The sequence below is a fragment of the Melanotaenia boesemani genome, chromosome 3 (assembly GCF_017639745.1).
Source record: "Melanotaenia boesemani isolate fMelBoe1 chromosome 3, fMelBoe1.pri, whole genome shotgun sequence".
Classification (NCBI taxonomy): Eukaryota; Metazoa; Chordata; class Actinopteri; order Atheriniformes; family Melanotaeniidae; genus Melanotaenia; species Melanotaenia boesemani.
Genome location: NC_055684.1, coordinates 15,518,580 through 15,541,039, shown reverse-complemented (window position 1 = coordinate 15,541,039; position 22,460 = coordinate 15,518,580). Strand labels below are relative to the sequence as shown.

Genomic DNA, 22,460 nt, shown 5'->3' with positions numbered 1-22,460 from the left:
CTACTCATGAACCGCATGAGCTCAGTGCTATTATTACTCAGATTATTACTCACAGAGGTGGTAAAACCTACACAAGTTCTGTCTGGGAGGATGTGAAAGCTCAGAAATACAATAAGTAAACCAGTAAGAAACACCACAGCTTCACATTCACAAGAACAGTTTTCTTTTTTTTCCCTGCCCAATGTCTGCCAATGTATGTGTGAATACCCAATATAATATGTAGCAGGCAGGGCGGCCAAATGCTGTAGTTTTTGTTTGAAAAGAGATTGTATTAACAGAAGTGCAGTTATCTTGAGCCAGAAACATTTTGCTGTTGTGTGGACAAGCTTTATTGAAGATTTAGTTTCTTTTTTTCAATTTATATGAATTTGCAAATGATCCAGACACTCATCATGCACACATTAATAATGCATCACAGTTGCTCCTCCAGGTAGCTAACTCTCTGTTATTAACCACTGTCTTCTCACTATAGGTCTTTTTGGCATTATTAACATCTTGAAACTCCCATGAACTCATTTCTTGTCTTTTCTCAGATCATTTCAGCAGATTCTGCTTTTGTTGGGTAACATTTAGTAGTGTAACAGAGGTTGTTTGAATGAAAAGAAAACCAGCAAACAGTAAACATCTGTTCCTTCTCTAATTATCCCATGTGATTTTGCGTGTGCATCATAGATGTATCATTATGTGGTGTTTTGCCACTTTAGAAAAAAGGGAATCTCCAACTGCTGACAGAGAGAAGTAGATGAATAATGGGAGAAATGTTGAGACAACAAAGGCAGACAAAGGATCCATTCCTCTTTATGGACATAAAACAGCACATGCATGGTCTAATGTTTAGACAGAACTGGGAAATAAATGCTTAACAAAGAGGAAAATAACCCTAAAAGAGATGGGTTTAAGTCATCCTCTCCATGTATCATTTGTGGTTGCTACGCTTAAAAAAAATGAGGAGAAAATACATAAAAATAGAAATATTTGTCAATAGACAATATATTTCCAAGTTTCTAGCGAGACAAAGAAACAGGAATTCCTTCCACTGAAAAGAGGACAAGATGAGTTTTAAGGAGTAAAGGATAGATGTTGTGTTTGTGGTTATTTCAGACCTTCAGGATGGAGGGGAGGAAAAAGATGATGTCACAGAGCTCTGATGTGGTAAAAGAAAGATGAAGATGCAGATAAAAGGGGAATCCAATGATGTGGGATGTTGAAGAAACAAATAACAGCAAAAGATCTCAGGGAGAAGTTAAGTGATTAAACCCGATGTGGAGAAAAATAGAGAAGCTGAGGCGAAAAAGATCTTGGAATAGATGAGAAACGGAAAGGTTGTTGGAAAATGGAAAAAAGAAATGAGAAGATAAAACGATTAGGGAAAAGGGGAAAGGAGTTGGATAGCGAAGTGAGATTAAAAGGGAAGCAGGGTATGTTCAAGCAGGAGATGAAAGAAGTATGGACAGAAAAGAAGAAAGAAAAGGGAGGTCTGACAGTGAAGTCATCCTCAGTGTTTGATGCGTCTGTAAGCAGTAGTCATTGTGTTATTCGTTAATAACTTAGCAGGTCTGCATGGCCTGTACAGACAGGTCAAATTGAGCATGGTGTGGATAGTCCCAGATCTTCTTGCTAAAACAGGACCCACATTTCCCCACCCGTAGTCTTTCACCACCCTAACACCTCTCATTTTCTTCTTTCCTCACTTGGGTTGGAGCTTTGTAAGAATGCTCGATCTCTAAATCTTGGGAAAAGAGAGGATATGATTAAGTTTAACTGCTGTTTTTGTTTTCCTGGCTCTTGCACAGTTGGCACACTTACTGTTCACATGGATTCAAATGTTGAGTTTTACAGACATCTACAGAGGGTCTCTAGATAGCCTTTTCAGACAAAAGTCTAGTCTTGTCATCCTTTGCAGACTCACACAAGCAAAAGCATGAATTGGTCCTGAGGCATGCAGTTTTGTAAGCAGGTGGGATGATCAAAACAAGGAGTTAATCCTTGAATAAACATCGCCTGTGTAACCAGAAGCTCTTTTTGATCAGTCTTTTGAGATTCATTGTGAGTCAGACTGTTGTTCTGGGTTGCACCTTCCAACTTAGCTTATGTGGAAACATCTCCACAGACTAATAACAGGGACACATAATCATTGGGAAGTGTAGTTATGGGGAAAATTCCTGTCTTTTTGACTTGGTTGCTTCCATGTGTCTGACTTAAATATAATTCAATTGAGATTGAATTACTTAGACTTTGGCTGACCCGACAGGCATTTAGTCTGTGAGCTGAGTTGCATTTGTCATTGAACCAGATAATCACATAGTTAACGTAAACTGGTCTGGAAGTAATAGTTGAATTAAACTTCCATTTTATAACGTAAAAAAACAAAAGATCCTGTTTGGAAACAAACCTGACACAGCACATTTCCTAGCTGGTGAGAATTTACTTCATTTGAACTGCCTTTCACCTTTAACAGAGTGAGTGATTTGACCCTGTGCAGGATGGAGGCTCTGTGTTTTTGTGGGTAGCGATCCAGAGCCTCGTAGAGACATAGCCTGACAGCACGCAGCCTATGTGTTTCTACAGAGGCCAGACGTCAGACTAACAGCAGAGCAACACTCCTGTTAGCAACATGAAAATTATCCTCAGTCTTCTCCGTGTTCGCGCTCACACACCTGAGTGAACAGGCTGTGTTTAGATTGAGTTTATGGCACAAAGCTCGCAGTGTGCCTGCTTGGCTCTGGAAACTGCCGCTCACTGTTTTCCACAGGATTTACTGTCTGTTACTCTGTTTTTCTGTCCCTTTCTCTTTGTAAAATATAAATAAGTTTTGCTTGTTTGCTAGAAAAATATCTGAAAAACTGAGGAGTAGTTCAGCAGAAATCTGGTGAACACGTAAGCTCGGAGATCAGTTGAAGAGGCTTTGTTGGGGCTCTATTTATCCTCCAGAGGAAGACGTTCAGATCCAGTACTGAAGTAACAATCTAATAAAACTTTAATATACAGATAACCCTTCAGGAGATGAGTTATTAAAATTTTGAATAAATAAGCTTATATTTTTAAATGTGTATGTCAGTGCTTCACATTTCAATCAATCACTTAGTCTGACTTTGCATAGCGTACAGTTGTGTCAAATCAAAGTTCTTCACAGAAACAACCGGAAAACAAAAAGAAAAGTCTTTTTGTGTCAGACTTGCTTTCTCACACACAGATCATCTAACTGAGCCCACAGTATGAAACTGAACTAAGAAAGTTCTATCAGTGACAAAAAGCTAGAAATGAGGTAAATAACAGTGTAATAAAGAATAAAATACAACAGACAAAATAAGATTTAAAATAAAACGGATAAATGATTAAAAAATTAACAAAGCGTTAAATAGAATAAAAAATGTATTGAAATAGTTTAAAAAGCAAAATTAAATTGCAAATAAATATTAGTTCAAATAAAGGCCAAGTTAAAAAGGTGGGTTTTTAAAAACATGAATATTTCCTAATCTCCTCTGGTCTTCAGGAAGGTTATCCCACAAACGTGGATCATAGGAAGAGAACGTTCTCTCCGCATGAATTTTAGTTCTAACTTTGGGAATTATTAAAAGACCCCGTCATGAAGACCTGAGGGTTCCTACTTGTCTTTTATTGCTAATTTCATAAACTCAGATACATGAGATCCTAGTACGAGCTCTAGATTACCATTAAGATTTTGCACATATAACAAAGTGGAATTAAAAGAAATCATTACAAGTGTTGCAGTTCATCAAGTTGTACCTAAACTCCTTTGTGTTAGCAGAGATCTGTGCTGCCTTCACCACCTCAGGACTTATTTCTTGCATTCATTGGTTGTGTTTTGACAGGTGGGTGGTCCTCCGATCGGAGCTCTGCGGGTCTTCTCTACCTGCAGGCCTGAAGCCACGAGGCTCAGGCTTAGATCAACAGCATACTGCTGAGTTCTAACACAACTCTGCCAGCTTCTCCAGGCTTTAATAACATGACTCCTGATATGTGAAAAGAATCTGATAATGCAGCTTTAAATACTAGAGCTGACTTTCATTTTCTTCATAGTGCTAGCAACAGTGCTGGTCTTATACTTTTGTTGGCCCCAAAAGTGAAATATTTCTGTAGCTCTTCATGGAATTACAATAAAATTAGGTACGGAGAGGCCTAAAAGGATTTATCCCAATGACTTTTATCTGACTTCAGTCCAGCTACTACAGACTTTAGTCCAGTGTCACAATGAGTTTTACACGTGTGGTTTTAAATCTTGTGCGACATTAATGCAAATTAATTGGGACTCTGCAAATGTGCATGTAATCCTGCATGTTTTTGGTCAGCTGTGCCAGTGTCTTCCATGCATGCTCATGCATTTATGCAAGTACACAGTGGAAATATGGTTAAGGCCTATTCTCCTACAAAGTCTTTTAAAACAAGCGTTCTTCTGATCTTTGTCTGGTATCTTGTTTTTGGATGGAAAACAGTGGTCAAACAATCAAAAAATGGCTAAAGTGCAAGAAAGGTGGGGGATGCTGTTTGAGTATTTTCATAGTTTAGATGCAAGCTGACTGTAGGTATTTGAAATTGTTTAGCTTTGTGATTGCATATATTCTTTTACTTCATCCAAGAAAGATTTATGCTTTTAATTTGAGGAATACTTATCAGTTCAGTTCCCCAGCATCTTAAACTGGTGCTTCAGATGAGCTTCTCCCAGGCCAAGTAGATACAAGCAGAGAAAAGCTCAGAAGCCTACGACTTCTTGGTGTTTGGATGGGATTAAGACTTTGTTTAGTACAGTTAGCATTTATTACAGTCACACTGAGCCACGGCTACGGCTGGAGACTTTAATGTTGCTACTTTTGGCTGCTATAGTGCATTTTTGGTGTTAATTTGGTGACTTCCTGCGGGAGAGTATTGTAAGTGCATACAATGCAGATCATCTTTTTTATTATTGTTGTAAATGTGCATAAAACTTTGCATTGTGCTGAAAGTTGAGACGAACTCCAGAAAACAAAGTAAAACAGGATCCCACATGATACTTTATCAAAGTAAGGAAACACATCAGATCATAAAGTGTAATCATTTTATCGACTGATTAGATAAGTTGGCCAAAATCTGAAGAAAGTCTTGATTACTATCCCGATACACTCCTTTTGGATGTTTGAGCTTCTCGGGGGACAATAGAGAATATGTTAGCTATGGGGCTGTGACCATATACCACAGCCTGCCAGTGTGACATGTGATAGTTCAGAGTAAAGAAAAAAGACATCTGCTTCGATGTCAGTCTGTAGGTCTCAGGTCGGTTTGGACTGAAAGGGACATGTCCAAGTTCTAAAATTACGAAGTACCCTCTGGCACTGTGTTCTTTCACAACACAGTGATGTAAAGTCTAAATAATGAGAATATGTTACAGCTAAACATGTAATTGGCCTGCTTGAACTGAGGTTATGTTAACCCATTTTCAGCCCTGATTCTTGATGTTTCCATGTCCAAAAGACACCTCAGGTCTTTTATTGATATAGCGTTGATATAAAAAAAAAAAAAAAGGCACAAAAACACCATCTAGAAGTCAGACTTCTCCAGAAGATTGGCTTATTTAAAGCTGTTTCTAAGAAACATTGAAGATTCTTTAAAGTGGTGAATCATGTGCTTTTCTGGGACAGACTCATGCAACACGGCTGGTTTAAGCTCACATGCTGGTGATGGAGTCCAGCAAGCAATGTAGTAAATCACATCACTGTCAAAGGAAAAGAGATCATTCATTCCCGTTTTTTAGATTAACATAATGTCTATATCTGACACGTTGATTTTTTTTGGGTAAATTGTATTAAAGGACTAGAGAGATGATTAGCTTAACATAAAATCAAGCAAATGAAGTCAAACACAGGCACTATGTCACATTCAGAGTACTGCTTCTCTGTACAAACAGGAGGACATGGTCAGGTGGCATGTGTGTGACAAACAAATGACGCTTAGTGTGGTGTGTGTGTGTATGTCCATGCTGCTTTTACATGAGCTGTATTGTGTTGTAGGGACCCCTGCTGGTGACATCTAGTAACACAATGAGTTTGTGTAGTTGAAAACATTAAAGCACAGAAATGTCATTTTTTATGTCATTGTTGATATTTACATTCCTATTGAAATGAACAGAATGACTTGGACAGAGTTGGACCTTTTTTAATGTATATTTTTTATGTAACTTGTGAAATCTTAGTTCCAAGTTTCAGTTGTATAAGTTTATACTAAGAAATCAAGCTTTGCTGCCTTCTTCACTCCTTTCTAGTCTATTTTCCTATTAGCATCCAGATTAAGTAGTATATGTTCCTCGTTGTCCTTCCTGTCGTCACAGATGCCTCCTCAAACAAGGCACATGTGTCATTCACCGACAGCTCTTATCTGGATTTCTTGCCCTTCCTTCTCTGTGTTTGCTAAAATCAGTTTGTCCTGATCCCTGTTTTTTGCAGGGAAGGACGAAGCTCGGGGCCAGCTGGACAGCGCGCTACAGGACGTCAACGTGCGCTACGCTGTTCTGGAGGACACAGAAAAGCGAGCCGTGTGCAAAGCAATGATAGAAGAAAGAGCTCGCTACTGCAGCTTTGTCAGCATGTTAAAGCCTGTGCTGGTCAGTTTGCATGTGAGATGTGTCTGTCTTTTTTTTTTAGCTTCACAAATCAGTCGAATTGATATAACGGTGTCAGTTCTAATGTGTGTTTGTAGGACCATGAGATCAACATGCTCAGTGAGGTGACCCACCTACAGACCATTCTGGAAGATCTGACCAACCTGACAGCTGAACCTAATAAACTCCCAGCAGCCAGTGAACAGGTGTTTTTCATTTCTGTTTCTTTATTTTGGGGTCTTTGACCCTTCCTTGTTAGCTAACTTTAGGCCAAATGTCACATTTTTATCTTGGGAGAATGGAAAGCCAGTTTTCATTTGCTTTTATATGTTTATGTCCTGTTTTCTTGTTTTCATTGAATAGTTAGAAAACACAAGAGTTCCCGGTTTAATTTTTCAAACTCTAAGGATAAATAAAAAATACTAAAAGTAGCTGTGAAACAAAGCTTCTAAAAGTTGAGTAAAGCATAATTTTAGTCATCTTTGTCATAAAGCTCTATTCTTGTCCAGAACTACACAGTGTAGTTTATTTTTGTTTAGTCTCTCGTACACCGTCTGTTTAGTGGTTACAAAAACCAGCAACAGATGTGTATTGATTCATTACTAAAAATATTTCCACGGCAAGCACAGTCTTCTCTTTCTGAGTAATGTTTGCTTAAAGCGGCAGAGGCAAGATGTTTTTAAAATCCTTATAGATGTGTATGTGAGTACAGCTCCTTTATAGAAACTAACAGATTTTACATCCACCGACAGTGGCAATGATATTATGTAAGAAAAAGGAGTTCCCATTGTCCTTTTTTTGACTCTGTATTATTTTTTTTTTTTTTGCAGGTGATTTTGGACCTGAAAGGGTCGGATTTCAACTACACCTATCAGACACCACCAGCTTCTCCCAGTAACACTCTGTCCAGAAAGAGCAGCATCAGCAGGTGACTCCACAGCTGACACTGGTTTATAACTTACCTCAGAGCTAGACATGGAGAAGCTGCATTCAGCTTCTATGCTCCACATGTCTGGAACAAACTCCCAGAAAGCCTCAGATCAGCTGAAACACTCAGTTTATTTAAATCCAGGTTAAAGACCCACCTGATCTCTGCTGCATTTCAATAGTTTTTATTTAAAAATCCAAATCTGCATCTGTTTCTTCAACTTGATCATGTTTTTAATACTGTTTTTATCTAATGTTCTTTCATTTTTCTTTCTCTTGTGTTTTTAATTTAAAAATTATGCTTATTTTCTGATGTTTTCATTGTCTCTGTAAAGCTCCTTGAATCATCCCATCGTTGAATTGTTCTATACAAATTAACTTGCCTTTTATGAATACAGACTACAAGTACATGTAGTTAAATAAACATGTCCATCCTAAGTGTTGAATTACCAAAGTACAGATAGAGCAATCTTATCGGGTTAATTGTCTGATCACTCTTCAATCTGACAGCCTTTGCTTAAAAAACGTAATTTCACCACCTTCAGACTATATTATATCTTTTAAGTTTCTTATGTGTATTGGCTTGGTATGAATTCCAATCTTGCTGCAAACCGGACTGAGGATAACTGGGATGGGTTATATTGTTTTTCTCTTTTTTTCCATTTTTTTTAACCAAAATAAACAAAAATAGCTAACTTCAAGAAAATTGGATAAAATATCATAGGATGATTCAGTATGAAATATCACTTATAACTTTAACTGTTGATCTTTTAAGGACATCAGCCTGGAGGACATAAAGCTAATTTATGTGTACAAGCAATGGATAAAGGGATTCTCAGCCTCTTAAGCACTAACAACTTTTTCCTCAGATGTTCTTTTATGACAGCCCTCCGAAGCTTTGACTTTGGAAACTATGTTCTTTGAAATATACAGGAAAGTCACTCTCATTAGAATCTTAATCCAGTTTCCCTTTTTAATCTAGAGGTTTACATATTAAAATATTTATTGTTGGATTACTTGTCTCAGATTAATGTGAACGATAGTGAAAATGTGTAGGTATTTTAGGTCATATTCATGGAGAAAAACATTATTCCAAAGGCCTCACAGGCTTTAAATCAGCTCTGTTCAGCAGAAGGTTCTGAAAGAAAGAATAGATTCATTTTTTTCTATTGATCATAGCTGAAACCATGGATTGGAGAAAAATAAATAACCTAGAGTTCTTGTGGTTTGACAGCAACTACCAGTCTGGATCAGTGAGACATGTTCCTTCCTTGGACTCAATTAGCTGTGCTGTGGATGGAGTACACATCCAGGTAACACACACACACACACACACACACACACACACACGTTTACAGAAGTTTCCTTCTGAAAACCAACACACAGCAAGTAAGAACATAATTTTCACTCCATGGCCAAAAGTGTGTGGTCACCCCTGCTCACTTCTTGTCTCCTTTAATTTGAGGCTTTTTTCCTGGTTTGGATCTCATTTTTTCTTTTCATTGTACAAACATATTTAAATCTTATTTTACAATGTTTAAAAAAACCAGTTTTATTCTTTCATTTAACCAGTACAGTCCTTCCTGTGCTTTTTTTCTCAGTTTAGACATCTGCCTGCTGACAGACCTGGCCTTATCATCCTACACCTTAATTCATATCAGCGCCATCAGTGCTCTTGTGGCTGATTGGAAGCAGATTATCTGAGGCCAGTTAGTTGGTGGCAGCAGCTGCAGCTTTTCCATATAAGTGGAAGCCGTTGCAGCACCAGATGAATGACCATTTTTTTGTCTTATGTTCAGTCTTTGCATGTGGACGTTTTATCAGGGTCTCTGCAGACTTTTGGCTTCATAGTGAACAGTACTGATAATCACATTTGCTTGATTCTAAACTCAGTAAATGTTTGCTTTGAACTTCAACTCCACAAAAACTGCTTCAATCTTCTTTTTTTTTTTTTTAATTAATAAAAAGTGCATTTCACCCAAAAAGATGTCCACAACACCTACATGTGCTCACCATTCTTCTGCTAACCCTATCCCCCACCAACAAATCTGTCTCTGTCAGACTCTTTAAAATAAAAACCTTTTTTTCTGACAGTAACACACACACACACACACACACACACACACCAGTCTAACCCTCTCCTGTGTGTAGCGCTCCGTCTCACCCTATCTGCTGTATGGCTGTGATGAAAGCGGGCGGTCCCTCAGCGAAGGGAACTCCCCCTCTCGCCTCGGTCGTCAGGGCAGCCGTGGTCGCTATGGTTGCGCAACTGGCTATGGCCACCATCCCGCTCAGAGCCGCCGTGTTAGCCGCAGGGATTTGATCACTGTGAGAAATAACTACAACTACTTCATCCTCCCAACCCGAGTGCCGTCCTGTGTTTTTTTTATTTTTATTTTTTTACCGTTTGTCTCCCATCAGCTCAAATCCGATTCCATCTCAGCATCTCCAGCTGTGCTACCGTGTTATCCCAAGTCCATAACTCTGAGTTTAAAACCCTTTGCATCCGATTCCCTGATTTCACCCAGTCAAAATATTTGCAATCAATCCTCATATATCCAGCTCCAGTTTCATCCCGTCAGTTTGGATTTGCTTCATATCTCTGTTTAATCTGAATTCTTGGTCCTATTTTATAAAGTCAGCAATGTTTGTTTTTTTATGTGCACACTACTCTGCACTGTTTAAGTGCTGATGTACTTTTTCTTGCTAACGTCAGTCTTATCTGTTGTGTGTATTTAGTCTTGCTCATTCATTGTGCTTATCTAGGTAGTACAAATTTGACTAAGTACGTTAAACCTTGCAAAAGGTTACTGCTGCACAGTCTTCTGCTGTTCCTGAATTAAAATTGATTTCCTAGAGATCATTATTTTTAGTTAAATATATTTTACTTTAATAATTTTAATCACTAATTACCTTCAGTTACTTTCTATATTGGTTTATCCTACCTGTAAAATGTTTAAAATATGGTGAAATTTACCAGCAGCATGTCACAGTCTGATGCAACCTTTTATTTTTTTGTCCAGTTTGCAGCCTGAAACCTAAAAGAAAACAATCATCCAAACTATTGTAGAGAAAATATCTTATTCTTTTGACAGAGGATTTTGCAGCACCTCCTCACGTTTGATCATCTCATCATATCTCCCACAAACCTTAACCAGTCTTATTCCCACTGTCGCATCTTCCTTTTGTTATTTCCCCAAAATACCTTCCTGCTGTTGAAATATGTCCATGTTGGCCCTTTATTGCCATCAGTGGTGTGATGTCAGTGTTGCTGTGGATTAATTATGCAATGTTTATTGATCTATCATCTATAAACCAAATATATATTTATTAAAAAACCGCAGTTCATTATGATATTTTTACAATGATTAACCAAATTTCATGTTGTCAGATTGTTATATTTAGATTTCTGTGTTTGTCATCGTCATCAAATCGGTGATTGTTTTAAAATGTTTGTTCGCCAGCAGCTGTTGTAGAAGTCCTACTAGTGCGAGGAATTCTGCATGCTTCTCAAAAGTAATTATTAAAAACTAAGATAACAGCTTACTCTTTCTCTGCCCGTATTAAAAAACTTTTGGTGGCTCTTCTGGCGTAGAATATGAAAACACACTTCTGGCCTCTTCAAGCCTGCTTTGTACCTGCAGTCAGAGCTGCTGCACAGTAAAATGAGCGTTAATTGAAAGGATTGGCGTGTTGAATGAGGGACTTCTATGATGGCTCCACGGGATTATCCTCTGTATGCTCTGCAGATGAAGCTGTTATTTGCTTTGACAATACAGGCTGATTGACTGAGCGGTTTGTTGATGACAGGATACTGTTGGCTCCACCAATCAGCTGGCGGCTGGGGGGAGTGGCGGGGCGGAGAACGGCCTGTTGGCGCCTCCACACAACACCTACGCCCACCATGGAGAGCGTGCTCGAGCCATGTCTGCATCTGGGAAGGTAACAGTAGAAGATCTGTCATTAAGAAATTACAGCAGTGCGTCCTTTTACTGTGTGAGTTGTTCCATCAGAGGGACGTCAGTGTTTATAAAACTAGACGACCAACCTCTAGCTGATTAAACTGCTTTCTTACAGGTTTAAAAACACAGCTGAGAGAAGATAATGAGAAATATTAACTTGCAGATAAGTCATTTTAAGGCAAAAAAAGCTTTTTAATAAAAAAATATTCCTAAACATAGTATATAAATGAAGAGATTAAAATCTTCATGATTTAGCATTATTAAAGTACTAAGCGAAAGTACTTCAGTATACTGAGGAGGGAGTTTTACTGAATATTTTCATGGTATCTGATAGCAGCAGATTAAAACTACACATTATCCATTGGAGGGCACCAGGAGACCTCAGATTATTCTAACCCCCCCACCCCTATTTATTCTCTATCCGTCATTCTCTCTTCTTTTATCAGTGAATTGTCTCTTTCTTCCTTGCTTTTTCTTATCCCTCCATCCTCCTTTCCTTAGGGAGGCATCTTGTTTATCATTAACAGTTTCACTGTTTTGCCTTTATGTTTTAGCTGTGTGAAGGTTTCTCAGTCTCACACTGTGCCAGGATAAAGATTGTTAGTTAGACTAGTCCTTTGAGGTGCTGATCCATGTTTTGGCACCCAAGGGACCGTTAGAAGTGAGGACGGTGCGCGGGGTTGTAACTTTAAAGAGCTACCGTGACTCAGATGGTGGATCTAGGAGTAAATCCCTGTACTCTTCAGTAATCATCTGCTTCTGTCCTGTTTTTAGTGAACTAGTGCACACTGACTCGCAGATGATGTTGAAAGCTTCAGCAACCTCCTTTAATATTTGTTTAATTACAAGTTAAATAAAAATTAACCACAGATGTGTTATAATTTTGGGGAAACAGCTAAAAGAGAACTTGTGCTAATATCCAGACAGCAGCTATCCATCTGTTATCTTTCGTCCTGGTTTTGTCTCTCAAGTGCAGATGCTGTCACTTGAAGTTTAACTTATTGTTTCTTTTTGGACCTTCTCCTTTAGTCCTGCTCGGCTCGGGATCAGCTGGCGTTGACCCTGGGCGTGTTGAATTCGGACGCTCAGAGGAGCAGCAGGGACTCTCTACATTGTTCCAGTGGTTACAGCACCCAGACCACAACCCCGTCCTGCTCTGAGGACACCATACACACACACAGTGAGCGCTGATACTCGACCTAAAAAAACAACCCCAAAACAAACAAATACTTCTGGTGCTTTATTACATTACTGTGCATTTGATTTCTTTTGAAGATGTTTAGACACTTTAAATTAGAGAAATTGTCTGTATGGAAATCAAAGTTCTGATTTTGCTCTCTGACTTCAGGCTGACTAGAGAGTAAATATTAAAAAGAAGGAATATTATGAGCACACTTATGGAGCTCTAACCTTTGAAAACTGCTCTGTTATCGCTCTGACTGAATCTTTTATGTGATTCTTGTGTGTTTTCTTTATATTTCCGGTGTTAGGATAAAACTGACTGTTCACCTGCCTGTCTTCTGAATATTTTGCCATTTTCTCATTTTTTTCTGGTGTATTAGCTTGTGTTTGGGTTTCTGTTGTGCTCCTTTGATGTGATTTGTTTTCTTCGTTAAACTTCCTTCCTTTTCTTCCAGCTGTAAGGAGAGATCCTCCCTCCTATGGTAGGTCTCTTGACTACCTGTCTGATTATCTGCCTGTCTGTCCTGTTGTCTGCTTACCTCCCAGTGAGGGGCTGATTGCATGTCATCACACCTGCATCCAGCATCCATCCGAGTTAATTTATGTTCAGCTTTCCTTGTTAAGTATTTATCAGTATTTGTTCACATTACATGTTTAAATTGTAATTAATGGGTTTTGCTCTTGATCCTTTTCAACGTTGGCTTCCTTTTAGAGCTCATTTGTGATAATTGTATTTTTCATGATGAAGGGAAAACAATCAACATTTCATGGTGATTGCAGCTTTTTAACAATTCAGTTCCATTCAACTTTATCTGTTGCACTAATTCATGACAAAGTAATCTTAGTGCACATTTAAAGGAGCAGTCAAATTCAATTCAGTTTATTCTAGTTATAACCCAGTTAGAAGATATCCATGACATGATCCACATTAGTCCAGTTTATAACTGTGTTCATGTAAGTCAATTAAGAAAAAAGCCTAGCTGAGGAAACTGATGGATTGCATCAAATCTTCTCTTTTAATCTAATCCTTTATCCTAAGCATGCATGGTGTGTCTGGTAGGAAAAAAAAACCTTACTCATGAAAGGTGGCCATGTGGTTCGACTGGTTAGTGATGGAGAGGGCAGAGCAGAGATTAACAAGCACTAAGTCAGGAATACCTGCTGAGAAAGAAAAAAGAAGCACAAATGATTGACAATTAACAACAATGTCATATATTTATAAATGAAAAGTAAAAAGAGAGAAGTGCAGGGTGGTGCTGTGGAACATTTTCTAGCAGCCTAAGCCTATAGCAGTGTAACTAAAGGTATGGCTAAGGGTCACCCAGGCCACTCCTAACTACAAGATTTATCCACAAGGAAAGTTTAAAGCCTAATCGTGTGGATAAGGAGGATGCCTGCTTCCCTGTCTGGAAAACAGAGTCGGGGTTCCATATAAGAGGGACTGCAAAGTGCACTGTTGAAAGAATGGTGCTATGAGATCTTTCATTTTAAATTAATTTAATTTAACTTGAAGAACAACTTAATGGCTGGTACCAGAGGATCTCAGAGTCTGCAAGGGCTCAAAATTTAAAAGCAAATCGGATAAATAAGAAGGCCCAAGACCATTCAGACATTTATAAACTACTAAAAGAACCTTAAAATCAATCCTGAAACGCATGGGGAGCCAGTGCAGCGAATTTTAAAGTTGGTTAACGATAAAGATGAATGAAGGTGGTTTTAGAAAACTGTTTTATATACGAGTTAAAGGACAGTTCCCTGTCACTGTAGTGTGGAAGCCAAGCCAATACTATCCAGAGATATTACATAGCTAGGGTGTGTCGTCCTGAAGCACTCCGGTCCAAAGATAACAATTTGTCTTGAATTTAGAAGGGGAAAATTCATTCAGCCCGTTGTCTTTCAGACATCTTTGTTATCTAACAAGCACAGCTTAGTATCTTCTGTGTAATAATAATATCTAATGGAAGCATGTACAATGCGAAAAGTATTAGTCCAAGCACAGAACCCTGAGGAACTCCATGACTGACTGGTGTGTGGGGAAGGCCATCTTTAATATGAACAAAGCGGAATCTTAGATAAATAGAACTTGAACCGGTCTGATGCAGTACCTTTAATCCCAGTCGAGTCCCAGTACACCACTGATCACAACATTTTTTTGCAGAGATCTAACAGCACAAGTGTAGACAGTAGTCAGTTATCTGAGGCCATGGGGAGATCATCGGTAACTTTGACTACTGCTGTTTTTGTGATATTATGTGTTCTGAATCCTGGCTGAAACTTTCCAAACGTGTCATTTCACCAGCTTTTATTGGTGCAAGTGAAATCTGGGGCTTTTTCAATCCTTCTTTTCCAACGAGCTGCTATAGTTTATGACAGATTGCCTAATTTAACATGTGCAGCAACATGAGTGGGCAGTAGTTGTGATACTGTCAAATGTATCCAAAAAGTAGTCCGGGTTGAGTCTTCCCTGGAAATCATTTGTGGTAAAATGTTGTAGCTGTTTAACATTTTAGTTCAACAATATGTAAATTAACATTATCTTGTATTTCTTTGACCAAAACACAAAATTATACCACAGATCTTGAGATTTGGATACAACTTTTTAAACAAGTTTAGATTTGCATCTTGTCCTCCCAAACATATCGGTTTACATGCATCTACTGTTTGTTTCTCATGTCACACGGAGTTCCGATAGTGACTGCTCCAGCAATGCTAAGCAGAAGTGTTTGTTTACTTTTTAGTGGTTCATAAACAGCTACCAGAATCTCTTCCTTGCATGCATGTACAGTCCAGTACAGCTTTAAGCTGTGAAAGTTTGCAATATATTTTTCTTTGTTAAATGTCTTACTTCAATGAGTGAAACAGTTTTGTTGAAGTAGCTCTCATCACCAAAGGGTTCGAGGCCACTCCTTCTCTCAGACATGTGGGAGCTTGTGTTGTCTTTGAGCATCCTAGGCAACAAAAATGTACTTTAAAACAGCATCTACTTTGATGTGTATAATTTAGTTCCTCATCCTGTGTTGTAAGACTGTACAACTTTTACAATGTTGCACAGTCACATAATTTCGTAGAAGTGTTTCTTTGTAATTTTAATATTTGGACCATTATGTTGGATTTGTGTGTGAGCATGTCCAAAATGATGCATCCCCTGATTGGCTCTTTATACCTACAGTGAGTTGCTGATTATACATATATATATGTGCTGTTTCTGCTTCTGTTATCTGAGTGTCGGATGAGATTAAAACAGTGAAAATGGGTAATGACTGAATGCAGAGCAGAAAACTAACATGGTCTTTTTTCCTCTCTGCAGTGGACTATGAGTCAATCTCGCTTCACGGGGATGCCGACTCCATCTCCTTCCATCAACTGTCTCACGGTAACAGCCAATCGGACTTTGACAAGTCATCGACTATCCCGAGGAACTCCGACCTAAGATTCCAGTACAGGGAGTTTGCTCAGTCCAAACGTCCTGCTTCTACTGTCAGCCTATTGGCCGATGCTGAGTTAAGTGGCGGACCTGTACGCCAGCTACCATCTCACACAGCAACCATCAGACGCAAACCTTCATCAAAACCGCCATATCGCAGAGGCACAATCAGCGGTGGGGTTCCTATTCCCATCTGCACCCCACAGGTACCCCTCAAAGCCCTTGGAGGAAATGGTGGCAGCGATGAGAATGTTTTCACAGCGCCCCCTGTCGGAGGAGTGGGAGGTTTAGGTCACAATAAACTCTGCACTTCCACCCAGAGCCTCAGTGCTTTGCCTCCTCCTTCGTCTCCATACTACCAACTCGTCCCAGGTCAGATGCCCATCCCGGTGCCTGTACCTACCATACCCTCCCTGCCTCCAGAGGGGGGCAACATCAAGCAGCAACAGCAGAGACAATACCTGCAACAGCAGCAAATCACCCAGCAACTGAACCACCACCACCAGCATCGCAGTCAGATGCAGCAGCACAACCAGCAGCTCCACATTCAGCAGCAGCAGTGGCACCAACTGCAAATACAGCAACAGTTTCAACAGAGGCAGCTGCAGCAGCATCTGCAAGATCAGAATCGGCCACCAGAGGAAGATCAGCTGAGCCAGCAGCAGAAACAGCGGTTATTCCAGCAACAGCGCCAGGCCCAGTTCCAGGTTCCCGCTGCCCAGGAAGTACCTGCCAACCTGGGCCACAGCACTAACCATCTGCACCAGGCTCCTCCTTCCTCCAGCCAGGATCAGAGCTCCGATCAGCCAACCCAGGATGGGGAAGGTGGAGGTGGAGACATGCTGACCCTCATTAGAAAAGTAAAGCTCAGAAGGACCATCACCAACGATCGCTCTGCCCCTTTCCTGCCCTGTCCAACCAATCACAAATGAGTCTGAACAAGTGACTTTTCTTTTTCTGCTGTTGCATTGTTACATTTACAAGCTTCACCCCCTGAAATGAGGTACCAGACTGATTCAGCATTTGCTCTGTTTTAGTATGAAAAGGAAAAGAAAAAAATTTAGCTTCTTCTAAGACTGTTTAGTTTGCATTTTCAGGCTTTTTGTTGTTTTGTTTTTTTGTTTTTTTTTTGGTTCGTGTTTGGATTTTGATTGTAAACAAAGTTTTTGCATGACTCAGTCTTACAGCTGTTGATTGTTTTAGTTGGCACTCATTCCCTGGTCAGACGATGATAATTGGCCCAACCAGGAAGCTGTTAGCATCTGGATGTGTTTGATTTGCTGTTTGCCTAAACTTCCAGGAAGGTGGTGTTTATCAATTTGTCCAGTAACTCCAGTGTTACATGGTTGAACCGTGTTGTGTGGAGTTTTTCATTAACACTTTTCTGTCTGTGGGTCAGCGACGGTCCATGGTATTTGGAAAACTGAAATGATTATTGAAGACTGGATTATCTCAAAGAGTTAAAAACACAGAGACAAATTCTCAGAACAAATTGTTGACTTGATCTGTAGATTGTAAATATTTGAACAGAACAAGCTTTTGGAGAAACTTAGGGAGATTGAATGTTTTGCCTAATGGCAGAGGTCATGTACCCTGTTTGACACGATAAGTCACAATTTCATTGCACTCACTTTAAGTGCTGACTATTTCTGCCCTGAGGATGCCAGACAGAGCCTCTGCAGGTTGTAGAAAAGGTCTAAATATCTTCTGATGTGCGGTCTAAGTAATTAGCTGGTTAATATATAGAGAAGAAAGAAGATGGTGATTTATGGTCGACTGTAAGAGGAAACACTGACGTTTAAGGAGAAGCAGAGTAATGAACCCGACTATATTACTGCTACGAACATAGCTGGCTATGACGGGCAGAGCTATTCCTCAACAAACAAGTCTGTAATGGATTGAAGGCAATTTTAGCATTTACAGGAGGCAAACAAACATTGTAAGCCGGTGGATTAATGTAGTAACTATAGCCACCACAAAATGATTTTAGGCTAATATTTGGTTTTTACATCATTATTATAAAGGTTTTTACAGTCACTGGTGATCTCCAAAGATTCTTCATCCAGATCCATGTCATCAGTTTATAGTAGATTTCTGACTCCTCGTACTGCCACCAGGGGGCAGCAGACACTTCAGTTTCCTTCTGGGAGCCTGTTTGAAACCGTTTCCTTCATGTGGGTTTTAACTCAGCACTCTGACTCACTTGTTTCCAAAGATTTATTTTAAAAACGTCAACATGTCTTGGTAAAGGTTTTGTAATAGCACAAGTTAAAGATTGTTTATTAAATTTGGCTTTGTTATGAAGAAATGATGGATATTTGGTTTAAGTCAAATTATTTTCAGCAGCCTGTTATTTTATCATAAATTATTTTAATTCTATAAGTTAGAAAAAAAACATTAGATTTTTTTTTCTGTTTTTCAGTGAAGTTTGTTTTGCTTTTTGGCTGACCGACTATTTCAGCTCCAGTTAGTGACAGCAGGTAAATTTAACATATTTACACTTTCTTAGCACACACTTTACTTCATTTAAAGGCAAAACTCTGGGACTTTTTTCCATTTTTAAGCATCACATGTAGATTCAGGATTTGACATGCTGAAGAATAGAAACTGTGAGACCTGGTATTTGTTTGGGTGTTCAAATTCAAGCCAGTCACTGAAGAATCACTCAAACTTTGTTTAGTCTTCAATAACCTCCGACTCAGCATATTTACTTCCTCTGACACATTTAAAATGCTGTTTTTGACCAGTAAATTAATTATTTGTACATAGTTTGGTTCATCCAAAATAGCTGGTTCTGTTTTGGATCCTGTTTTTTTGTTGGGGGTGTAAAATATTTAGATCTTTTGATTTTTCAAACTTTTATTCACATCCTGTCTCGAGCTAAAAAATTCTTTTATATTCTTTTACCTGTTTAACATCGTATCTCAGATATTTTATATGGTCAGACTGGTCAGATTTTTTTTTTTTTTTTTCGGGGTTGGATCAATAATCAGAAGACAGGAAATGTTCTTTTCCTGTCAAAGAAAAATGGCGCCAAGTTCAGCCTATTGAAAATTCAAAGAAACAACATCACCTCTGTATGATTGTCACGGATAAACAAGGACATTAAACTGCTCTGCCGCCTGTTGTTGGAGTTGCTACGCGTGTTGCCGCTTGTTGACTTCCCATGTTGAGTTTTTAGAGCATCCTGAAAACAGTCCGAGGTCATAGGTTCTGTTTGGTTCTGTTTCTGCTTTGAAAAGTCTAGTGTTTTTTTTTTTTTTTGTAGATAAACTAATGGTCTGTAAATCATCTAAAAATAGTCAATCTTCTCCAAACAAAATGACGTTAATCATCCTTTAGGATGAATAAAATCAGGAAACAGACGTTTGAGAAGATATAGCCTAAAATTAGCTGTAAAGTTGCCCGAGCCGTTTAATTAGCTAGAACTGCTGCAGGTTTCTGTCCGTTTTGTTTCAGCTCTGCCTTTTTTCGAATGTCTGATTTCTTTTAAGATCAAATTATTTTCAAACTGAAAAGGACCTTCAGAGTCGTTGAAAGAAAATCAAGCTTACTGAAAGTGTAATTAACCAGTCAAATGAGTAAAATGTTAGTCTGGTTAGTGGATTTTAGACATTTCCTTTGCTGGTGGGGTTTGGGATTTGGCTACAGCCTTGCTGCAGCTGCATGCTGGGAAATGCAGTGCAGGCTCTGGGCAGCTGCTTCTGCTCTCAGAGAAACATTTGCGCATCTTAGGATTCTCTGTATTTTTTTCTCTCTATAAATGTCATATTTAGTGATGACAGAAAGCTGCTTTCTGGTATGTCTGAGAACTTATTGGATTGAACAGACCCATTAAGCCCCACAGCAGATTGTGTGTGTGTGTGTATATATTAGTGATTCTGTTCCGAGGAGAAGTCTAAATCTTTATATGAAAATGTACGTACACATATTCTGATTGTATTTTTGTTGATTTATTGATGTGACGATGTGAACACACTGCCGTCGCTCATATTTTTGTAGAAAAGCTTCAAGAAGAAAAACCCAGTGTACTTCCTGATGTCTGAGGATCTGACTCGTGAAGGACTGAACAGACGTGTGGACAACATGAGCAGCAGAATGTAGTCCTCATTTGTTCATCTTTTATCGTCCACTGTGGGATTAATGATATTAATAATAATGAGGATGATAACTGGTTCTTGTGTGGTATTTATTTTAATTAGTTTTTTTCTTTTTTTCCTGTTTTTGTAGAGGCAATTTTATTTGTATAACATTTTATACAGGAAAGCAACTCAAGTAGTTAGAACATAAAGATGTGTGAAAGGGTGTGTTACAGCTACAGTATTTTTAGGACGTGAATTATATATATTTTGTTAATCCTAGAAAACAATGACAAAGCAGAAGAAGAAATATGAAAAGTTGGGGGTTAAAACAGGAAAAAAAAAAAAGTTGACTTAAACTGTTCTGCAAGTCATGGATATTATAGCAACTTTCGTGAGGGCTGCACTAAATCTGTGAACAGAGATTTGGCCTGTAAATGCACTAATATTAGTTATTATTGGAATTCAGATGATTTAAAACTTCTTTCACACCATTTGAAGCACTATTTTTTACTAAATTATAGATGATTGCCGCTTGACATTTAAATTCTATTTTTGCCCTCGTCTCTGTTTTGAGGATGTCTTGTTGCATGTCTCCACCCACCACATCTGCTTTCTGGAAGAGCCCAGCAGGATGAGAATTCCTCATCAGATGGCTTCATATGGGCTGATGAACCAGCTGCTCATCTTGACTCACACCCTGTTTAAACATCCTCAGATGATCTTCAGGGTGTAATTTAGGCCAGGGTGGGGCGCGCACACAAAACCTCTCCAGGGAGCACGTTGAACCCGATAAACTCTCCATGTGTCAAAAGACCTGCCAGCAGGAAGTCGCACTCTTCTCCGCCATTGTCGTGTTTTAACTCCAGGATCATCTCTGAGCTGTTTACCATCTGACAAACACATGCTGAAACACGGGCAACCTTCACCCTCCTGCAAGTCTCACAGAGCCACTTAACTAGGCTGAATTCCATTCCCGATTTCCTTGAGCCGAATCCTTCCATTGAAGCGGCGTACATGTGTCACTCAAAGGGAATTCTGTTGACTCATCAGGGGCTTGTTCAACTAAATAATCCTGCAGGCGGCATCCTCCTTTTAAATATGGCTGCAGCTCAAATATCACAAGTTGAAGGGGGTATAAATCAGGTCATTATTCTAAGCCAAGAGGGACTTTCTCAAGGGGCAGTCCAGATCTGTGAGAAGCAGAAAAGCAGGTTCACTGAGAGGGAATGTATTACATAAAAAAAAAAAAAAAAGTTCTGTCAGAGAGGTGTGCCTAGTGTTTGTATGTATATGTGTGTGTGTGTATATATATATATATATATATATATATATATAAAGGTATTAAAGAAATCTATAAAAATGTTAGTAATAAGAATATAACTATGAATTTCCTCTTAATAAGACAACAGTTATTGAATTTAACTAGACATAATGAAAACTGCTAAATTCAGTCAAATCTGGCTTTTACTTATTTCTAATCTTTCTTGATGTGGTGGTCTTTCTGTGAGCAACAGCGATGACAAACTACTGTCATGGAATAAGTGAAAGATGATTACATCCCTGTGATGTGGAAGGTGACTTTCTTTTGTCTCCCCAGGATTCATGTCAAAGTTAAACGACTTTAATTTCAACAGCAGCAGGCTAAAGATTAAAGGAGTGACTCAGCTGAGTTTCTCCAGTTACACAGCACTGACTCATCACTGTATGATTGTCCATCTTTTCTTTCGCCTTTGTTTTTTCCTACTTTGTTTTATTTAGTCATCTGATGCTCGGGGGGCAACAGGTGCAAAGCACAAGACTTGAATTACAAATACACACACTTTTTCATTTTTGTAATTGAGACTCACTGACACAATCCCCTCTTCCTGTCTGCCACAGTTAGACCTGAATCTGGTTCTTATTCAAGGGATCACGTTATTCCCTTTAATTCCCCACATATATGCAGACACACAAGCGCTTGTATGCAGGTTAGTTAGGTTCCTCACATGATGCATTTGGTCATTGTTACATATAAACTGCAGATTTCACTGTGGTGAGTCATACTGACCCAAATACTGCAGAAGGCAAAGTCTCTTGGCTCAGTGACTCAAAGGCCACATCACTGTGACTCTGCACAAATCGGTGTGTGTTGCACTGGTGTTGCGCCAGCTGCAATTCCAGGCTGCACCACCGGGGGGCAAACCAGACCAAAACAGTGACCTACTACAATGTTTGCTGTCATCTCATTTTCCACTCAGCCACATTAAGTCTGATCCTCATTCCTTGTAGGCTGGAAAGCTTCAGCTTTGTCCTGT

General features: G+C 39.0%; 1 protein-coding gene across 2 annotated transcripts in view; it reads left to right on the top strand.

Annotated features, from left to right (window-relative positions):
- mtss1 (MTSS I-BAR domain containing 1) overlaps nt 1-21,439 on the top strand; it is a 75,035-nt gene extending 53,596 nt beyond the window's left edge. The window contains exons 7-14 of one of the 2 annotated variants that reach the window (XM_041981480.1): nt 6,435-6,592; nt 6,688-6,795; nt 7,420-7,517; nt 8,751-8,829; nt 11,327-11,458; nt 12,508-12,658; nt 13,116-13,142; nt 15,968-21,439. In XM_041981480.1, coding sequence (XP_041837414.1) covers nt 6,435-6,592; nt 6,688-6,795; nt 7,420-7,517; nt 8,751-8,829; nt 11,327-11,458; nt 12,508-12,658; nt 13,116-13,142; nt 15,968-17,016 — 1,802 coding nt within the window. In that variant the 3' untranslated portion in view covers nt 17,017-21,439. The remainder of the gene's footprint in view (nt 1-6,434; nt 6,593-6,687; nt 6,796-7,419; nt 7,518-8,750; nt 8,830-11,326; nt 11,459-12,507; nt 12,659-13,115; nt 13,143-15,967) is intronic. The other variant, XM_041981482.1, reaches the window with a different exon arrangement.
- Nucleotides 21,440-22,460: the final 1,021 nt, after the last annotated feature.